General features: G+C 34.5%; 2 protein-coding genes across 2 annotated transcripts; both read left to right on the forward strand.

The window, feature by feature from the left end:
- The first annotated feature begins 893 nt into the window (after positions 1-893).
- LOC146944587 (Cyclophilin-like peptidyl-prolyl cis-trans isomerase family protein) lies at positions 894-10,237 on the forward strand. Its single transcript, XM_085742948.1, has 10 exons — positions 894-1,195; positions 1,378-1,556; positions 2,326-2,424; positions 2,561-2,673; positions 2,777-2,918; positions 3,673-3,895; positions 5,459-5,504; positions 6,833-7,028; positions 9,214-9,354; positions 9,648-10,237. Exons 1-10 carry the CDS (start codon positions 976-978, stop codon positions 9,786-9,788), a joined length of 1,500 nt encoding a protein of 499 aa, XP_085599074.1. The 5' UTR covers positions 894-975; the 3' UTR covers positions 9,789-10,237.
- A 369-nt stretch (positions 10,238-10,606) lies between these two features.
- Positions 10,607-13,719, forward strand: LOC146944588 (putative inactive receptor kinase At2g26730). Its single transcript, XM_085742947.1, has 2 exons — positions 10,607-12,060; positions 12,730-13,719. The coding sequence occupies exons 1-2, from the start codon at positions 10,749-10,751 to the stop codon at positions 13,269-13,271; spliced, it is 1,854 nt and encodes a 617-aa protein (XP_085599073.1). The 5' UTR covers positions 10,607-10,748; the 3' UTR covers positions 13,272-13,719.
- Positions 13,720-14,215: the final 496 nt, after the last annotated feature.

The raw sequence follows: 14,215 nt of genomic DNA on the forward strand, positions 1-14,215 counted from the left end.
ACAGGTTCCATAGGCACCATAACCACAAATAATCTTGGTCTTCAAACAAAATAACATGAATAAATGTCTGAGAAGCAGATCATGCCTTTTCCCCTTGACAATATTTTTGGAAGCAGAATTTATGAATCACACCTCCATTGGTCTTGCTAATTGGACCCAAAAGCTCCTCTTATGTTTTTCAATGAATTTGAATACTACTTTGAAGTATTGCAGAATTTCTTCTTGTTGTATCTTGTAGTATTCCCATCCAATTCCAACACAAAAACTAATTTCATTTGAAATTAAAGATGAAATTTTGATTGTTAAACTGAGTCAATCAATGATTTTAACCAATTAGGGAGAGTAAGGCAAGAATAATCCATGTCATTGAAAAAAAAATCTCTTCTCACTCTCATTTATCTCCCTTCTACACACACTATCTCCTTCTTTCTCTTCTCCGACCACCGACGACCTCATGGGCCGCCGGAGACATAGATCTTAAAGAAAAAAGGTCAGTCGCCAATAGAGATGGACGGAAGGTGGAGATGGAGAAGAAGGGGCTGTGATTAGGTGATGAGTTACAACTGCACGGCGGCGGCGACGTGGTCTGAGAACGGCGGCGATTAGAGAGTGAAGGTGGTCTGAGAAGAAGGGGTTGCGAGAGAGAAGAGTATACAGATTGTGGTTATGAGAGAGAAGCAGTGGATTAAAGAGTAATTGTGGTTTTGAGGAAAAGAGAGACAATTAGTGGAGTGTGGGGCCCACTATACCACATGTCATTTTTTTATGTGGGTGTAGGAGTGGTATTGCCACCTATGGTGGTATACCTATCAGTGCTCAATGTCTAAATATTTGATAAAGCTTTACAAATTAAACCCTTATAAAAAAAAAAAAAAGCTTTACAAATTAAAATCGAATAATCGATCGATAAACACATACAGAATCAAACCACCGCTAACTCCTCCGGCTCAGCGATCGGAATAGAAGAAGAAGAAGATGTCGACGGTGTATGTTCTTGAACCGCCGACAAAGGGAAAAGTGATCGTGACCACCACGCGCGGCCCTATCGACATTGAACTATGGCCTAAAGAAGCTCCCAAAGCCGTTAGAAACTTCGTTCAACTTTGCCTCGAAGGTTATTACGATAACACCATCTTCCACCGCATCATCAAAGGCTTCCTCGTTCAGTGCGGTGATCCCACCGGCACCGGCACCGGTACTCATTAACCCTCCTTTTATTCCTCAATTTGATTATTTAGGTTTTTGAAACACCTACACGACACGACACTGACGCCGACACGATAGTAATTTAAGAAAATTGAGATGATTGAATGTAACCGCATGTGTCAGACACTTCTTACAAGCTGTTTTATGAATGAATTGTTTGTGATTGTGTAGGAGGTGAGAGTATTTATGGAGATGTGTTTGGTGATGAGTTTCATTCAAGGATTAAGTTTAAGCATAGAGGTTTGGTTGCTATGGCGAATTCTGGAACACCTAATTCTAATGGAAGTCAGTTTTTCATTACTCTTGATCGCTGTGATTGGCTTGATAGGAAGCATACCATTTTCGGAAAGGTAAATTGCCAAATTTCAATGTTTATGTAGCTAAATTATTCTCATAATCATCGTTATTATTAGGAGGAGAAGTAGAGGTAGTACCGTAGTAGTGGTAGTGTGCAGGATTGTAAATAGAGGTTGTAACATCGGCTTGGGTCCTCTACGAAGCACTGACACATACACCAGACACAACATTGACTCTGACATTGGTAATACTTTGAGAAAATGACAAATTGAATATAATCACATGCGCCAGTGTCAGACACTGACACGTTTCAGACACCAGACACGCCATCAATCATAAGTGTCAGTGCTACAGAGGCGATCCTTGATATTGCGCAGAATTGCAGCCAAATGTGGCTGATGCGGTTGCAATCACAATTGTGTTGTGGTTTTGGCAACATTGATCCGTTATGTTGTGGCTTCGGCTGCATTTGCGGACCTTTATTTAAAACCCTAGTAGTATGTTTTTTGTTTCTGATTTTTAGGGATGCATGCGACGGATTGATTGCTAAATTATTCTCATTAATTGTAATTGTCATTGAGGATAGGAGAGGTAGTAATGGTAGTATGCAGGGTTTTAAATAGAGGTTGTGGTTGCGGTCGAATGTGGCCGATGGGGCCTCAATTGCAGTTGTGTTATTGTTTTGGCAACATAAGAAACCATTATGTTGTGGCTTAGGTGGCAGTTGTGGACCTTTATTAAAAACCCTGGTAGTATGTTTTGTGTTTGTGATTTTTGGATTTATGCGATGGATTGATTGTTATAGCTGTTATTTATTTTTAGGTGACAGGAGATACATTGTATAATCTGTTGAGACTTGGTGACGCTGAGACTGATAAGAATGATCGGCCTTTAGATCCCCCAAAGATATTATCAGTTGAGGTAGGTCGTGGATTTGTGATTTTGATTAACATTGTATGAAAATTAATTGAAGAGATTGTTCTAGGTGTTGAGGAACTCTTTTAAAGAGAGATTCTAACCTTCTTGGTGTCTTTGTTAAACTACTTGGTTGTTTTAGGTGTTGTGGAACCCCTTTGAGGACATTGTTCCAAGAACACTTCAGAAACCTCAGACCAAAGCTACACGTGATGGTGACATTGAGGGTAAAAATGAAAAGAAGAAAGGTGTAAAGTGAGACCTCATTTCTACCTATGATATTAAATTTCTTCTTAGACCTCAATGCAATAGTTTGCTTATTATTATTATTATTTTTTGTTGCAAATTTAAATTGCAGAAATTTGAGTTTGCTTTCATTTGGGGAAGAAGCTGAAGAAGAGGAAAAGGAATTGGCAGTGGTGAAGAAAAAGATTGTGAGCAGTCATGATGTCTTGAATGATCCCCGCCTTCTAAAGGACGAAAATGCTAATAATGAATTGGTAATAAGGCCTTTCTTGTAGTTTTCCTTCCGATTCTAATATAGCATTCTTGCCTGACACCCACCCTGCCGCTAATAATTTCAATTTTTTTTGTTCTATCTATTTATCATTCTATCTATTTTATGCAAGCTGTTTTTGGCTTACAGCTCCCAGAGTTGGATTGTTATGCAGTTATTTAATAAGGGTTAAATAAGTTTTTGGTCCCTATAAATATAGTCAATTTCGTTTTTAGTCCTCATTAAAAAAATTGACATGTTTTGGTCCCTATAAAAAATTTCAGCATGTAGTTTTAGTCCCTGTAAAATTAAAAATATGTTGAATTATGCGTAAACTTTTAAAATTTCTGAATGATTTTTTAACGACTTGTTTAAAACATTATAAAAATTTCCTCCGCAAAAAATTAGCTCAAAATTTGATTTTTAGGTCGAAATTTTCATTAGTTTTATCTTGAAACTTTGGAGTTTAAAAATATTCATACTTAATTCATTACATGTTAAAAAAAATCTAATTTTTATAGAATAGAAGAGTTTCTTATAATGTTCTTAACTACGTGCTGAAATTTTGTATAGGGACCAAAATCTGTCGCTTTTTTTATGAGGACTAAAAACGAATTTCGTTATATTTATAGGGACTAAAAACATATTTAATCCTTTTAATAATTTCACTATGTAAGTTTATATTTGAATAAAAACTTAACAGCGTAAATTTACATTAAATGGCCTCACATATAAGCTTGCTTTAATTTATTTTGCAGAGTTCATCCGACAGTAAAATAAAAAAAGATCGGCAGTTATCTGTAAGGGATGCGCTTAACTCAAAAAAAGAAGAGCCTCAGAAAGATTCCGGAGCTGATAAATTGGCTCATCTCGATTCCAGTGATGATGATGAAGCAGATTTTGATACAAGAATGCGCATGCAAATACTCAAAAAGCGGAAGGAACTGGATGTTCTGCCTCCCAAACCAAAGTTGAAAAATGGTACCTGATTTTCCTTCCATGATATATATTGAAGCTTATAGAATCTCTACCACTAATTTAGGAAGTGTTTGGTTCTGCCATGGAGTTTTCATGAGCTTAGAACTTTTACATCGAGTTGTTAGAAGCTTAGAGTAACTTTCAGACTGTCATGTTTATTTACTTGACATAGAAGATTGATATATATATATATATATATATATATATATATATATATATATATATATATATATATATATATATATATATATTGCCAATTGTTTGGGTCACTTCCTACTTGATAGGTGTAAATTTAAATAAATTAAGGTGCTTTGTGAAAGGAACCACGAAGGGGAGTTGGGCTAGCTGCCACCAAATAATGTGGCCCAGCCCTGTATATGACATGTTTACTATAGGAAGCATCTTAAGAAGAATGTGGAGGCTGAGCTGGCAGGGAAAGGAGGGAAATAACATTAGTGGGAGAGTTAGTTATCTTTGAAATAAGGGGAAGTATGATGAGTTCTGTTATAGGAGAGGGAGAGAATAAGGGGTGGTATGAAACAGGTATGGTGACTGAGTTCTGTTATAGGAGAGAAGGAGAGGGAGAGAATAAAGGGTGGTATGAGACAGGTATGATGACTGAGTTCTGTTATAGGAGAGAGATGGAGTTGGACCACTGATAATACTCTCTGGTGAGGGAGCCATTTTGGATAGGGCTGGGTGACATATTCTTCTCGATTTTCTTTGTTTTCCTATTACCAATTTTCATCAATATATAATTTCAGTAGTATTCATCTTATATCTATTCGTTAATCCAAAAACACTTTGAATTATTAATAGAGTTTAATGAAGGTGCACTATCGGTGTAAAATCGTGTAAAATCATTTTACACCAAAATCCACTGACAATTCATTGTATTGCCACATAAGGCCATTTTAAAAATAACCGTTGAATACTTGACTCTCGTCGGTTGTCAGTGACCCAGTGTAGTAGTTTACATTGACGGTATATATATCCCCATTTCTCTTATGAATATAGTTTGATATGATTGATGATGATTATGATTTGATATGATTAGATTAAACACTAACCATTTATTTATTTGGTAATCCACCATCATTAGGGCCCTTGGCCTACAGTTGGCGCCCGAGGGTATCTCTACAGGCCACGGCTTAGGCCCTTTGGGACACTATAAGACTAATCCCCATAGATCATAGAAAATTAATTCCAAGTGGTTTTGAGTTAACAGTAGAAGAGGGAATCAATGGGATGGGGCTTTCCCATACAACACTATACATAGAATCCACTTTTCTCATATTGGAAATTGAGATATTGCAATGCTTCACTTCAGTCTTCAGTACATCAAAAGGTACAGTAGTGTTGGTACTGCCAAGTCTATTGTCCCACATAAACAATAAAGTGGAACTATGTGTGGAAACATTGTAATTTATATATGTTAACATGTAAAATCTGTACATTATAATAATATCTCATCATTCCTTAATTTTTTTTTATACATTTTCCTTATTCAAAATTATTGTAGTATTGTATTGTTAAGGCTCAGCATCTTATCATTTTCATCTGCAGGAAGGTCCAGGCCCAGTCCAGAGAACCATACTGTGTCAAGAGCTAGGTATTAATTTCAACACTTAGTACTTTAATGTCTGTTTAGCAGTTGCCACAAGTGTCAATGTACCAACATTTTTATTTTTTTAACAAAAGTAAACGATATTCATTCATTCAAATTGATAGAGTACTTCGATACAATACAAATCCAAATTCGCTAAAAACGAAAAGGATGAATCTGCGAACAAACTCACAACATCCATGTTAATAGCATAAAACAGCAAAGTATCAAATAGCATAAAACATCAAAGTCATTGTCATTGATCGGATCTGCACTTGCTCAAAGCTAATCTTTCAACCTGAATCAAATAAACACCGCACTAAGACGGGAAATCAAAAACACATCGCACAAAGACGGGAAATCAAAACAAACAGAGTCGTTCAGAGACGACGAAATCACAAAAACAAACGAAAGAAAACAGAAAATATGTGAAATCACTTATTCAATTAGGATAGAAGGAAGGGGTGATTTTTGGGTCAAAATTGACCCTAAATCACCCCTCTGACAAGAAGAAGAAAAAGGGGGTGACGGCTAGGGTTTGAGAAGGAGAGAAGAGAGAGAGAGGAAGAAAACCTAGTACACTCAATGTACCAACATTTGAATGGTGATGGTTTAACTTATGGCATAAAACAAACTTAGGGCTTTTAAATTGTATGATCAGAGTCTCATATATGTGTAGCATGTGGCTAATATTTGCTCTGTTTCCCTATGAGTATGGTGTGGAACAAAACTAAGAACTTGTGCCCATGGAGGACACAAGGTTGAGGCAATTTTTAGATGGTTTTACTTGGATGCATGTCACATCGAGTTCAAACAAGGAACTTTGCCTTTGCTTAATCTCATACAAGGTTAATAATTCCTAAAGATTAAAATGGTTTTGTAGTTCATTCTCCAAAATTTACAGAATAAGATAAGATTTCTTAATAAATGTCGGATCAGATATTTTTTGCATATAAAATCAGTGATAGTTGATATTTCTCTTTAATAATTGTTGGAGATTTCTTCTAATTCTTGGTGCATTACCTTAGAAATCCATTTCAGCCTGGTCCTTATTCTAGTCTGATACTTGAAAGTTGCCAACAACGAACACTATCTATTTAGAGAAGCATTATCTGCCAATTGAACTATTTTAAAATGGCTTCTGTTTGGCTTTGCCATGCACCTGTGAAGTTTGCTTATTAGAATATAGATATTACAGTTCTATAATAATTTTCAATATATGGAGTTTATATAATCTATTTGATGTCCTACATATGTGAGTTTGTTTTGGGGTCGTACTATTATCTTACTGGTTTTTGATCAGTTCGGTAAATGGTTGAATAACTTCTTGCCAGGTCCAATTCCGTAAGTGGTGATGAGGATCAACCAAGAGTGGAAAAATTGTCCATGAAGAAAAAGGGAATAGGATCCGAAGCAAGAGCTGAACGAATGGCTAATGCAGATACAGATATGCAGCTTCTGAATGAAGCTGAGAGAGGAAGACAATTGCAGAAGCAGAAGAAACGCAGTCGTCAAGGGCGTGAAGAGGAAGTATGTTATGATTTTTAGTTATTTATACTTTTTGCTCTCTGTTTTCTTATTCACATTGTATTTTTTCTACCATATAAAATGCTAGAATGTTCTTGACTATCAAGAAATGTGATCAACAACGCATGGTAACTAGACTCATTAAAAAACCGCATCGTAAGTTCGTAACTAGACTGATAATCTAAAATGATATGGAAGAGCCGCTGGCTATAATTTTGTAGATTAAAAAAGAAATTACCGACCTAGTTGAACTTATACCAAATCAATGCTCCATGACATTTCTCAATTTTGAGAGTGCAAATTATTGTGTCAATGACATAATTGTTGTATTTTACTGACTTGAATTGAATCTGAACATTTCTTGTAGTTTCTACAAAGAATGGTACAAATATATATAGAAGAGAAAAGATATCCACTTCCTTTTTTTTAATTGCAAATTTTAGCAGTTAGTTAAATTAATATTTACTCATTTGTCCGGGTTTGAACCCATGACCTCCATCTCTTTATCCACTTCCTAAATTTTGGGATATAATCAATCAGCCTAGACTATTTATAGTAAATACAAAAGTTTATCAAGAAATAAGAGGAACGGAAGTAATAACAGGAAAAAAGAATGAATACTACCCTCTTAGGCTAATCTTCTATACCTGCTGCCATGCCAACTAGTCTAGTCTAGTTATGTTGAGATAATTTAACTTCCCAACTAATCTTCTATTTTACTCCCTCCGTTCCAAATTATATGTCATTCTAGCAAAATTTGTTTGTTCCAATTTATGTCATTTTAAAAAATCAATGAATCGTTAATGCTTGTTTTCCCATTATGCCCTTTACTATTTATTACTTTTTTTCTTTGAATTCTTTTAATTTATGTTTTCCATACCATTAATGTAGGATATTTTTGTAAAATAACTCAAAATTACTCTTTTCTATACAACATTAATTGCATTTCTTAGTATGTGTGAAATTGCTAGAATGACTTATAATTTAAGACAGGGAGTAATTCTTTTATTAGAATAGGGCTCCATATGATAAGGTAGAAGCTATGTCAGCTTGGATTAGGATAGGGCTCCATATTTGGGCCCACGGGAATATCAACAATATTGATTGGCTTCTCTTCCAAATTATCAAGGACATTTTTTTTTTTTAAATTATTGAAACCAGCCTTTGATTGAGCTGCTTCAATCCCAAGAGAAGTTGGAACAATGGTCCATGCATTATTGGATTCCGAGGTGATCATCTCATGTCAATGCCTTCATCATCCTGGATGGGGTACTGCTTTATAAACATTTTTACAAATGGTAGCATATGGTAAAACATAGACACAATGGGAAGGAGATAATCAAAGGTAACTCTAGAAAAAACTGTAAATGGCATCAGAATTAGGAATTTACAGTGTTCACCATTATAGAGAGAAATAGGTGGGTTAGCAGAAGTTTCTGGTGGACTGTAGTGTAAGAAGGAAATGAAGTATGACCTGAAACATGAGAATCAATAGTAGGAGCGATGTTTGAAGCTTCGTTACGTTGGTACCCGTAAGAAATATCAACTTGAATTGAATCTGAATATTTCTTGCATTATTTACAAAGAATTGTACAAAGATGTACAAGAGAACTCCAGCAAGATCCCATAAATTTAGGCTCTAACCAATCAGCCTAGGCTATCTTTAGTAACCATGAAAGTCAATAAAAATATAAGAAGAATAACAGTAGAGAATAATTACTAATTATTATACAGTCAACTAACTATTTGGAAATGGTGTTATTGTTGTCAAAAGAAACCGGCAGGGTGGGAGTAGTAGCAATGAACCTGAAACCACATATGTTATGATGTTTATGTTTTGTTTTAAGTTTATAAATCATTTCTGGGCGTTTTTGGATATATATATATAGGGTTATGATAGAAGACACCTTTTATGAAGGTGTCTTTTATCAAGTTACTCTATGAGCATTTGCGAAAAGACACCAACTTACTTTTATGAAGGTGTCTTTTAGCAAAGTTATAACTAAAAAGTGAAAATCACACCTTAAGGTGTGACTTGTTAAAAGACACCACCAAAGGGTGGCTTGTAACAAAGCCCATATATATATATATATATATATATATATATATATATATATATATATATATATATGTGGCCACTTTCAATCACTATTCATGTGTAACGTTCTTTTTATATCTGTATCTTCAGGTTTTGGCAAAACTTGAGAAGTTTAAAACCAAGGTATCAGCAAAGGAGACACCCACAACTGTTGAAACTAAACATGCTAGTGACGAGGAATTAACTGACTGGAGTAGTGTTACCTTGAAATTTTCCCCCGGAGTTGGCAAGGTCAGTTTTCTCCTTTCATTCCATCATATGAAATCATTTCACTTTCCATTTACATTGAAGTTTTTTTAAATACAGAATATTGTCGAAAATTGTGTGCTCATTAGTTTTATAACCAAATGTGGAGACACGTTAGTTTTATAATTTGAAATAATTCCTTTTGAATTCTAACCACCAAGTTAATTCTTTTCTACAATAGCAACAACACAAGTCTCTTTTAGACGGAGTTGTTCGTATGGATCAAACACGCAGTTGTCCCTTTTCTGCTGTCTTAAAAAATTTCTGTTAATATGCAGGACCACATGTCTCGCAAAGAGGATCCAAATGATTATGTTGTACATGACCCACTTTTGGAAAAGGGGAAAGAGAAGTTTAATAAGATGCAAGCCAAACAAAAGAGACGAGAACGGGAATGGGCTGGGAGATCCCTTACTTGATTCTGCTGGTGTCAACTATGTGAAGTTACAAAGCTAATCTGTTTTCATTTCTGAAGGCTGGTATATCCTTTCAGCTATGGGAGTACCTTACGTACCACTACCAAGTAGGGAAACTTCTCAGTGAAATGGAGGAAAAACTTGTTAAACAGAGGATGGTGGGCTTGGTAGACAAGGAAACTAATGTAAAATTTAGGGTAACTGTTCCTGTCTTAATCTATGCTGCATTATCGCTAACTCTTCATCTTTTAGTTGAAGCCAAATGGCGAAGATGTCATGAAAGGATACCCACATTCATTGCGCCCTGTGAAATGACATAGTTCGACATAATTGTAGTTTTGGTGCAATGTTCATAGATGTATTGTTTAGCTTTTCACAGATATACTTGTTATTATGTTTTACTATTACGACGCAAATGTTGTATTATATATAATTGTGGAAGTTGGAACCAACGTGTTGAGTTGAAAACTTCATTTTAGACATACGATTTTTTTGTTTGGCTAAATAAATCAGAATTTTTGGTTTGTGGGTGGAAACATCGAGAGGCTCTATTTGTAGTTGTAGCCCTTGCTTTGAAAAGAGAATAAACTCATCCAACCATTCTGGTATTTTTATCAAACAAACAAAATCAGAATAATTTTCAATAAAAAAATTGCGCCTTTAAAAGTCCTCCAACTATTGTCTAAATCATGTGAGATTTTAATATTTTGGCTTAGCAGTAGCAAATCATGATGTCAACATCTTGCCAAATGAATAAAATTGAGAAGGTCATGACATTACTAGTTCCATCTGCCGGCCTATATTTGTCAACTATTATATCTAGCAGGACGGCATTAGGATTATAAATCAAATTATCATTGTAATATCAGCCAATTGGACCATTTCCATTTCTGGCAAAAGAAAACACAGCTTATTAGTCCACATAAACTTTTCATCAAAAACCCTATAGCATATTCAGCTCAAATGGAAATCATTTCCAATATCTTGTTGGTCTTCTTAGTAACACCCTTTTTCCTCCTAAACATGATTAGTTGTGAGAATGATGAGATGAAGAGAACACTAATACAGTTCTTGACACAACTCAAAGGCCAGCAGAATAATAATTCAACTTTGGTCTGGAAACCAGACACTGATCCCTGCAAGGATCATTGGAATGGTGTATACTGTGATGCACAAATGTCAATAAAGAAGTTGGATCTTTACAGGTTCAATTTGTCTGGAACTCTCGACGTTGCCTTGCTTTGCAACCTGCAGCCTCTAGCTGAATCTCTCACCTTTCTTAGTCTCGATGACAACAACATCAGTGGCGGAATAACATCTGAGATCGGAAACTGCAAACAACTCACTCGCCTTCACCTAAGCGGAAACCAACTTGCTGGAAACCTTCCTACTTCACTTGCCATGTTGAACAATTTGAAAAGACTAGACATTTCAAACAACAAGTTTTCGGGACCGTTGCCAAACCTGGCTAGAATCTCAGGCCTCAATATGTTCCTAGCACAAAACAATGAACTTAGTGGAAATATACCAACATTTTATTTCTCTAATTTTGACCGTTTCAATGTTTCCTTTAACAATTTTAGTGGTCCAATTCCAGATTTGCAAGGTTATTTCTTTGCAGACAGTTTTCTTGGTAATCCAAGACTATGTGGATATCCACTACAAAAAAATTGTACTAGTCAACCTTTAAGCACTGTTAGTAAGATATCAGAAGAAGAATCAAAGGGTGCTTCTAAAGAACAAATTCTTATGTACTCAGGCTATGCTGCATTAGGTTTTATCATAATATTTTTTGTAGTCTGGAAGCTGTGTATAAGAAAGAAGAGTGGGAAAAAAGTTCAAACAGAATTGAATGATGATATCGAAAAACCGAACTATGTTTCAAGCGAATCCAAAGCAGAAGAACTAAGCAAATCTGGATTTTCAGTTACCTCTGAAAGTGGAATGGTCTCACAACAATCACTTATTGTTCTTTCAAGGCCAGTAGTGAATGAATTGAAATTAGAGGAGTTGTTGAGAGCACCTGCTGAAATGATAGGAAGAGGAAAGAATGGAAGTCTATATAAGGTGATGCTAACCAATGGGATTCAAGTGGTTGTAAAAAGGATTAAAGATTGGAGTATTTCTAGTGTTGAATTCAAGCAAAGAATGCAACTATTGAATCAAGCAAAACACCCTCATGTTCTGCCACCTCTTGCTTTCTATTGTTCCAAACAAGAGAAGCTTTTGGTCTATGAATATCAGCAGAATGGAAGTTTGTTCAAGCTTCTACATGGTAAATTTTAAATACCAAATCTTCATTTTGTTTTTATATATCCTACACTTTATTTATTGGTTTAATTACTTTCTAGGTCCCTGAAAGTGAAATAAGTCCTTGAAATGATTTTTTTTACATTTGAGTCCCTAAATTTATTAACAAATTGCAATTAGGCCCTTGAGTTAAATATTTTTAAACAGTTTCTTGGACTTTTAGATAATTTATAAATAGATCCTTGAATTAAGGGATTCAATTACAAGTTATATAAAAAGTTCAAGGACTTTTTTTTTTTTTTGACAAAAAAAAGTTCAAGGACTTAATGACATATTATTTACAAGTTTAGGAATCTTTTTTTTTTTTGGTTACATTACAAGTTTAGGAATCTGATTAACAGCATTTTAGTTCAGAGACCTTATTACAATTATTGATAAATTTAGGGTTCCATTTACAAATATTTTTAGTTCAACTTTGAAAATTCCCAAATAATTCAAGATTTTTTTAGTAACTATTCATGTACGCAACTTTGAAAATAGAAAATTAGGTGAAACCATGGCAGTTTTGCAATTAAAAATGAAAACAGAAAACATTTTCTCAAACTGAACATGTTTATAAGAAACTTGCTTGGAACATTGTACAAAATTGCCTATGAAGCAACATGGATAGTTGAAGTACTAGATATGCTTTCAGGCACATCAAAGACCTTTGATTGGAGCAGCAGACTTGGACTTGCATCTACAATTGCTGAAGCATTAGCTTTCATGCATCAAGAGCTTGGTCAACACGGTATTATTCATGGTAACATGAAATCCTCAAACATTTTGCTAAACATTAACATGGAGCCTTGTATTAGTGAATATGGCACTATGCCAAAGGATGATCAACAAAGTTCAACTTTTGCAACTCCTAATGATGCTAATGCATTCAAGCAAGATGTTTATGGATTTGGTGTTATTCTTCTTGAATTACTAACTGGAAAATTGGTGAAGAGTAATGGTATTGACTTGACTGAATGGGTTCAATCAGTTGTGAGGGAAGAATGGACAGGTGAAGTGTTTGATAGGTCATTATTGAAAGAGTATGCAAGTGAAGAGAGGATGGTTAATATGCTTCAAGTGGCTATAAGATGTGTCAATAGTTCATTAGAGGCTAGGCCAACTATGAATCAAGTGGCTCTTATGATTAACACTATCAAAGATGAAGAGGAAAAATCCTTGATCTACCAAGTTTGATTGTTTAGGATTATACATGAAAAAAAAAATTATGCAAATCAATTTCTTTGAAATATTTATTTATAAGTGCATGTTTGAATTGACAATGAGTTTGTCAAAATCACGATGTGTCACCGTGATTTTGACAAAAGTGTAACTTTTGTCAAAAGTTACTCTTAGAACTTCAACGAAATCAAGATCACAGTGCCTATGTGATTTTATCAAAATCATTGTCATTCTAAACATTTATCAAGTCTTCATGAATAACCATGAACTCAGGGATCGAAACAAAACTAGTTTGAGACTTGAGAATTAACTATAGATTAAAATATCGTTCCTCTCTTATTTTATTTTTTGAATTATGTTCTTGTCTTTACAACATTTATATGGTTTCTTTTTGTTTACTTTTTATTCCGAAGCATGTATTTCCAAATCATCTCAATAAAACGTGCCCCCCTCTCTACCCATATGAAATATTCTTTTTCTGCTTGTGTGCCTGGTCCCCTAGGTAATTTTAAAAATGTCAAACTATTTCCATAAAAGATATAAATTGTTTTAATAATCTACTTTTTTTTAGTGGCCGGGGTTCGAACCCCGGACATTGCATATTTTATGCATTGTCCATACCGACTGGGTTAAGCTTACCAAGACTAATAATTTACTACAACTGAGCTAAGCTCACGAGGACTAATAATCTATTTTAAAGAGTTTATAGAGATACGCTGAAAACAACTTAAAATAATATTATAAGTTGTTATCATAAGTCATAAGTTCTTTCAAATAATTTTGCAAATACTTACATGAGGAGACATAATCAATATATTTGGTCTTACCCATTTAGTACCAAATCACCTATAACTAGTTTCTTAATTAAGTACGAAAAATCAATAAGTAAAAGAGCAATGATTAGAAAAAAAAATACACCAAATAGTATAATTTTTAAATATGAGTAAATATTACAATAA

The sequence above is a fragment of the Medicago sativa genome, chromosome 2 (genome assembly GCF_051527215.1).
Source record: "Medicago sativa cultivar Bolivia chromosome 2, Bolivia_mono, whole genome shotgun sequence".
Classification (NCBI taxonomy): domain Eukaryota; kingdom Viridiplantae; phylum Streptophyta; class Magnoliopsida; order Fabales; family Fabaceae; genus Medicago; species Medicago sativa.

Bases quoted from the DNA above. Each gene is read 5' to 3' on its own strand.
- LOC146944588 (XM_085742947.1), top strand. From the start codon at position 10,749: ATGGAAATCATTTCCAATATCTTGTTGGTCTTCTTAGTAACACCCTTT. The intron at 12,061-12,729 runs GTAAATTTTAAA...ATATGCTTTCAG, and splicing joins TTTGTTCAAGCTTCTACATG to GCACATCAAAGACCTTTGAT.
- LOC146944587 (XM_085742948.1), top strand. From the start codon at position 976: ATGTCGACGGTGTATGTTCTTGAACCGCCGACAAAGGGAAAAGTGATC. The intron at 1,557-2,325 runs GTAAATTGCCAA...ATTTATTTTTAG, and splicing joins AGCATACCATTTTCGGAAAG to GTGACAGGAGATACATTGTA. The intron at 9,355-9,647 runs GTCAGTTTTCTC...GTTAATATGCAG, and splicing joins TTTCCCCCGGAGTTGGCAAG to GACCACATGTCTCGCAAAGA.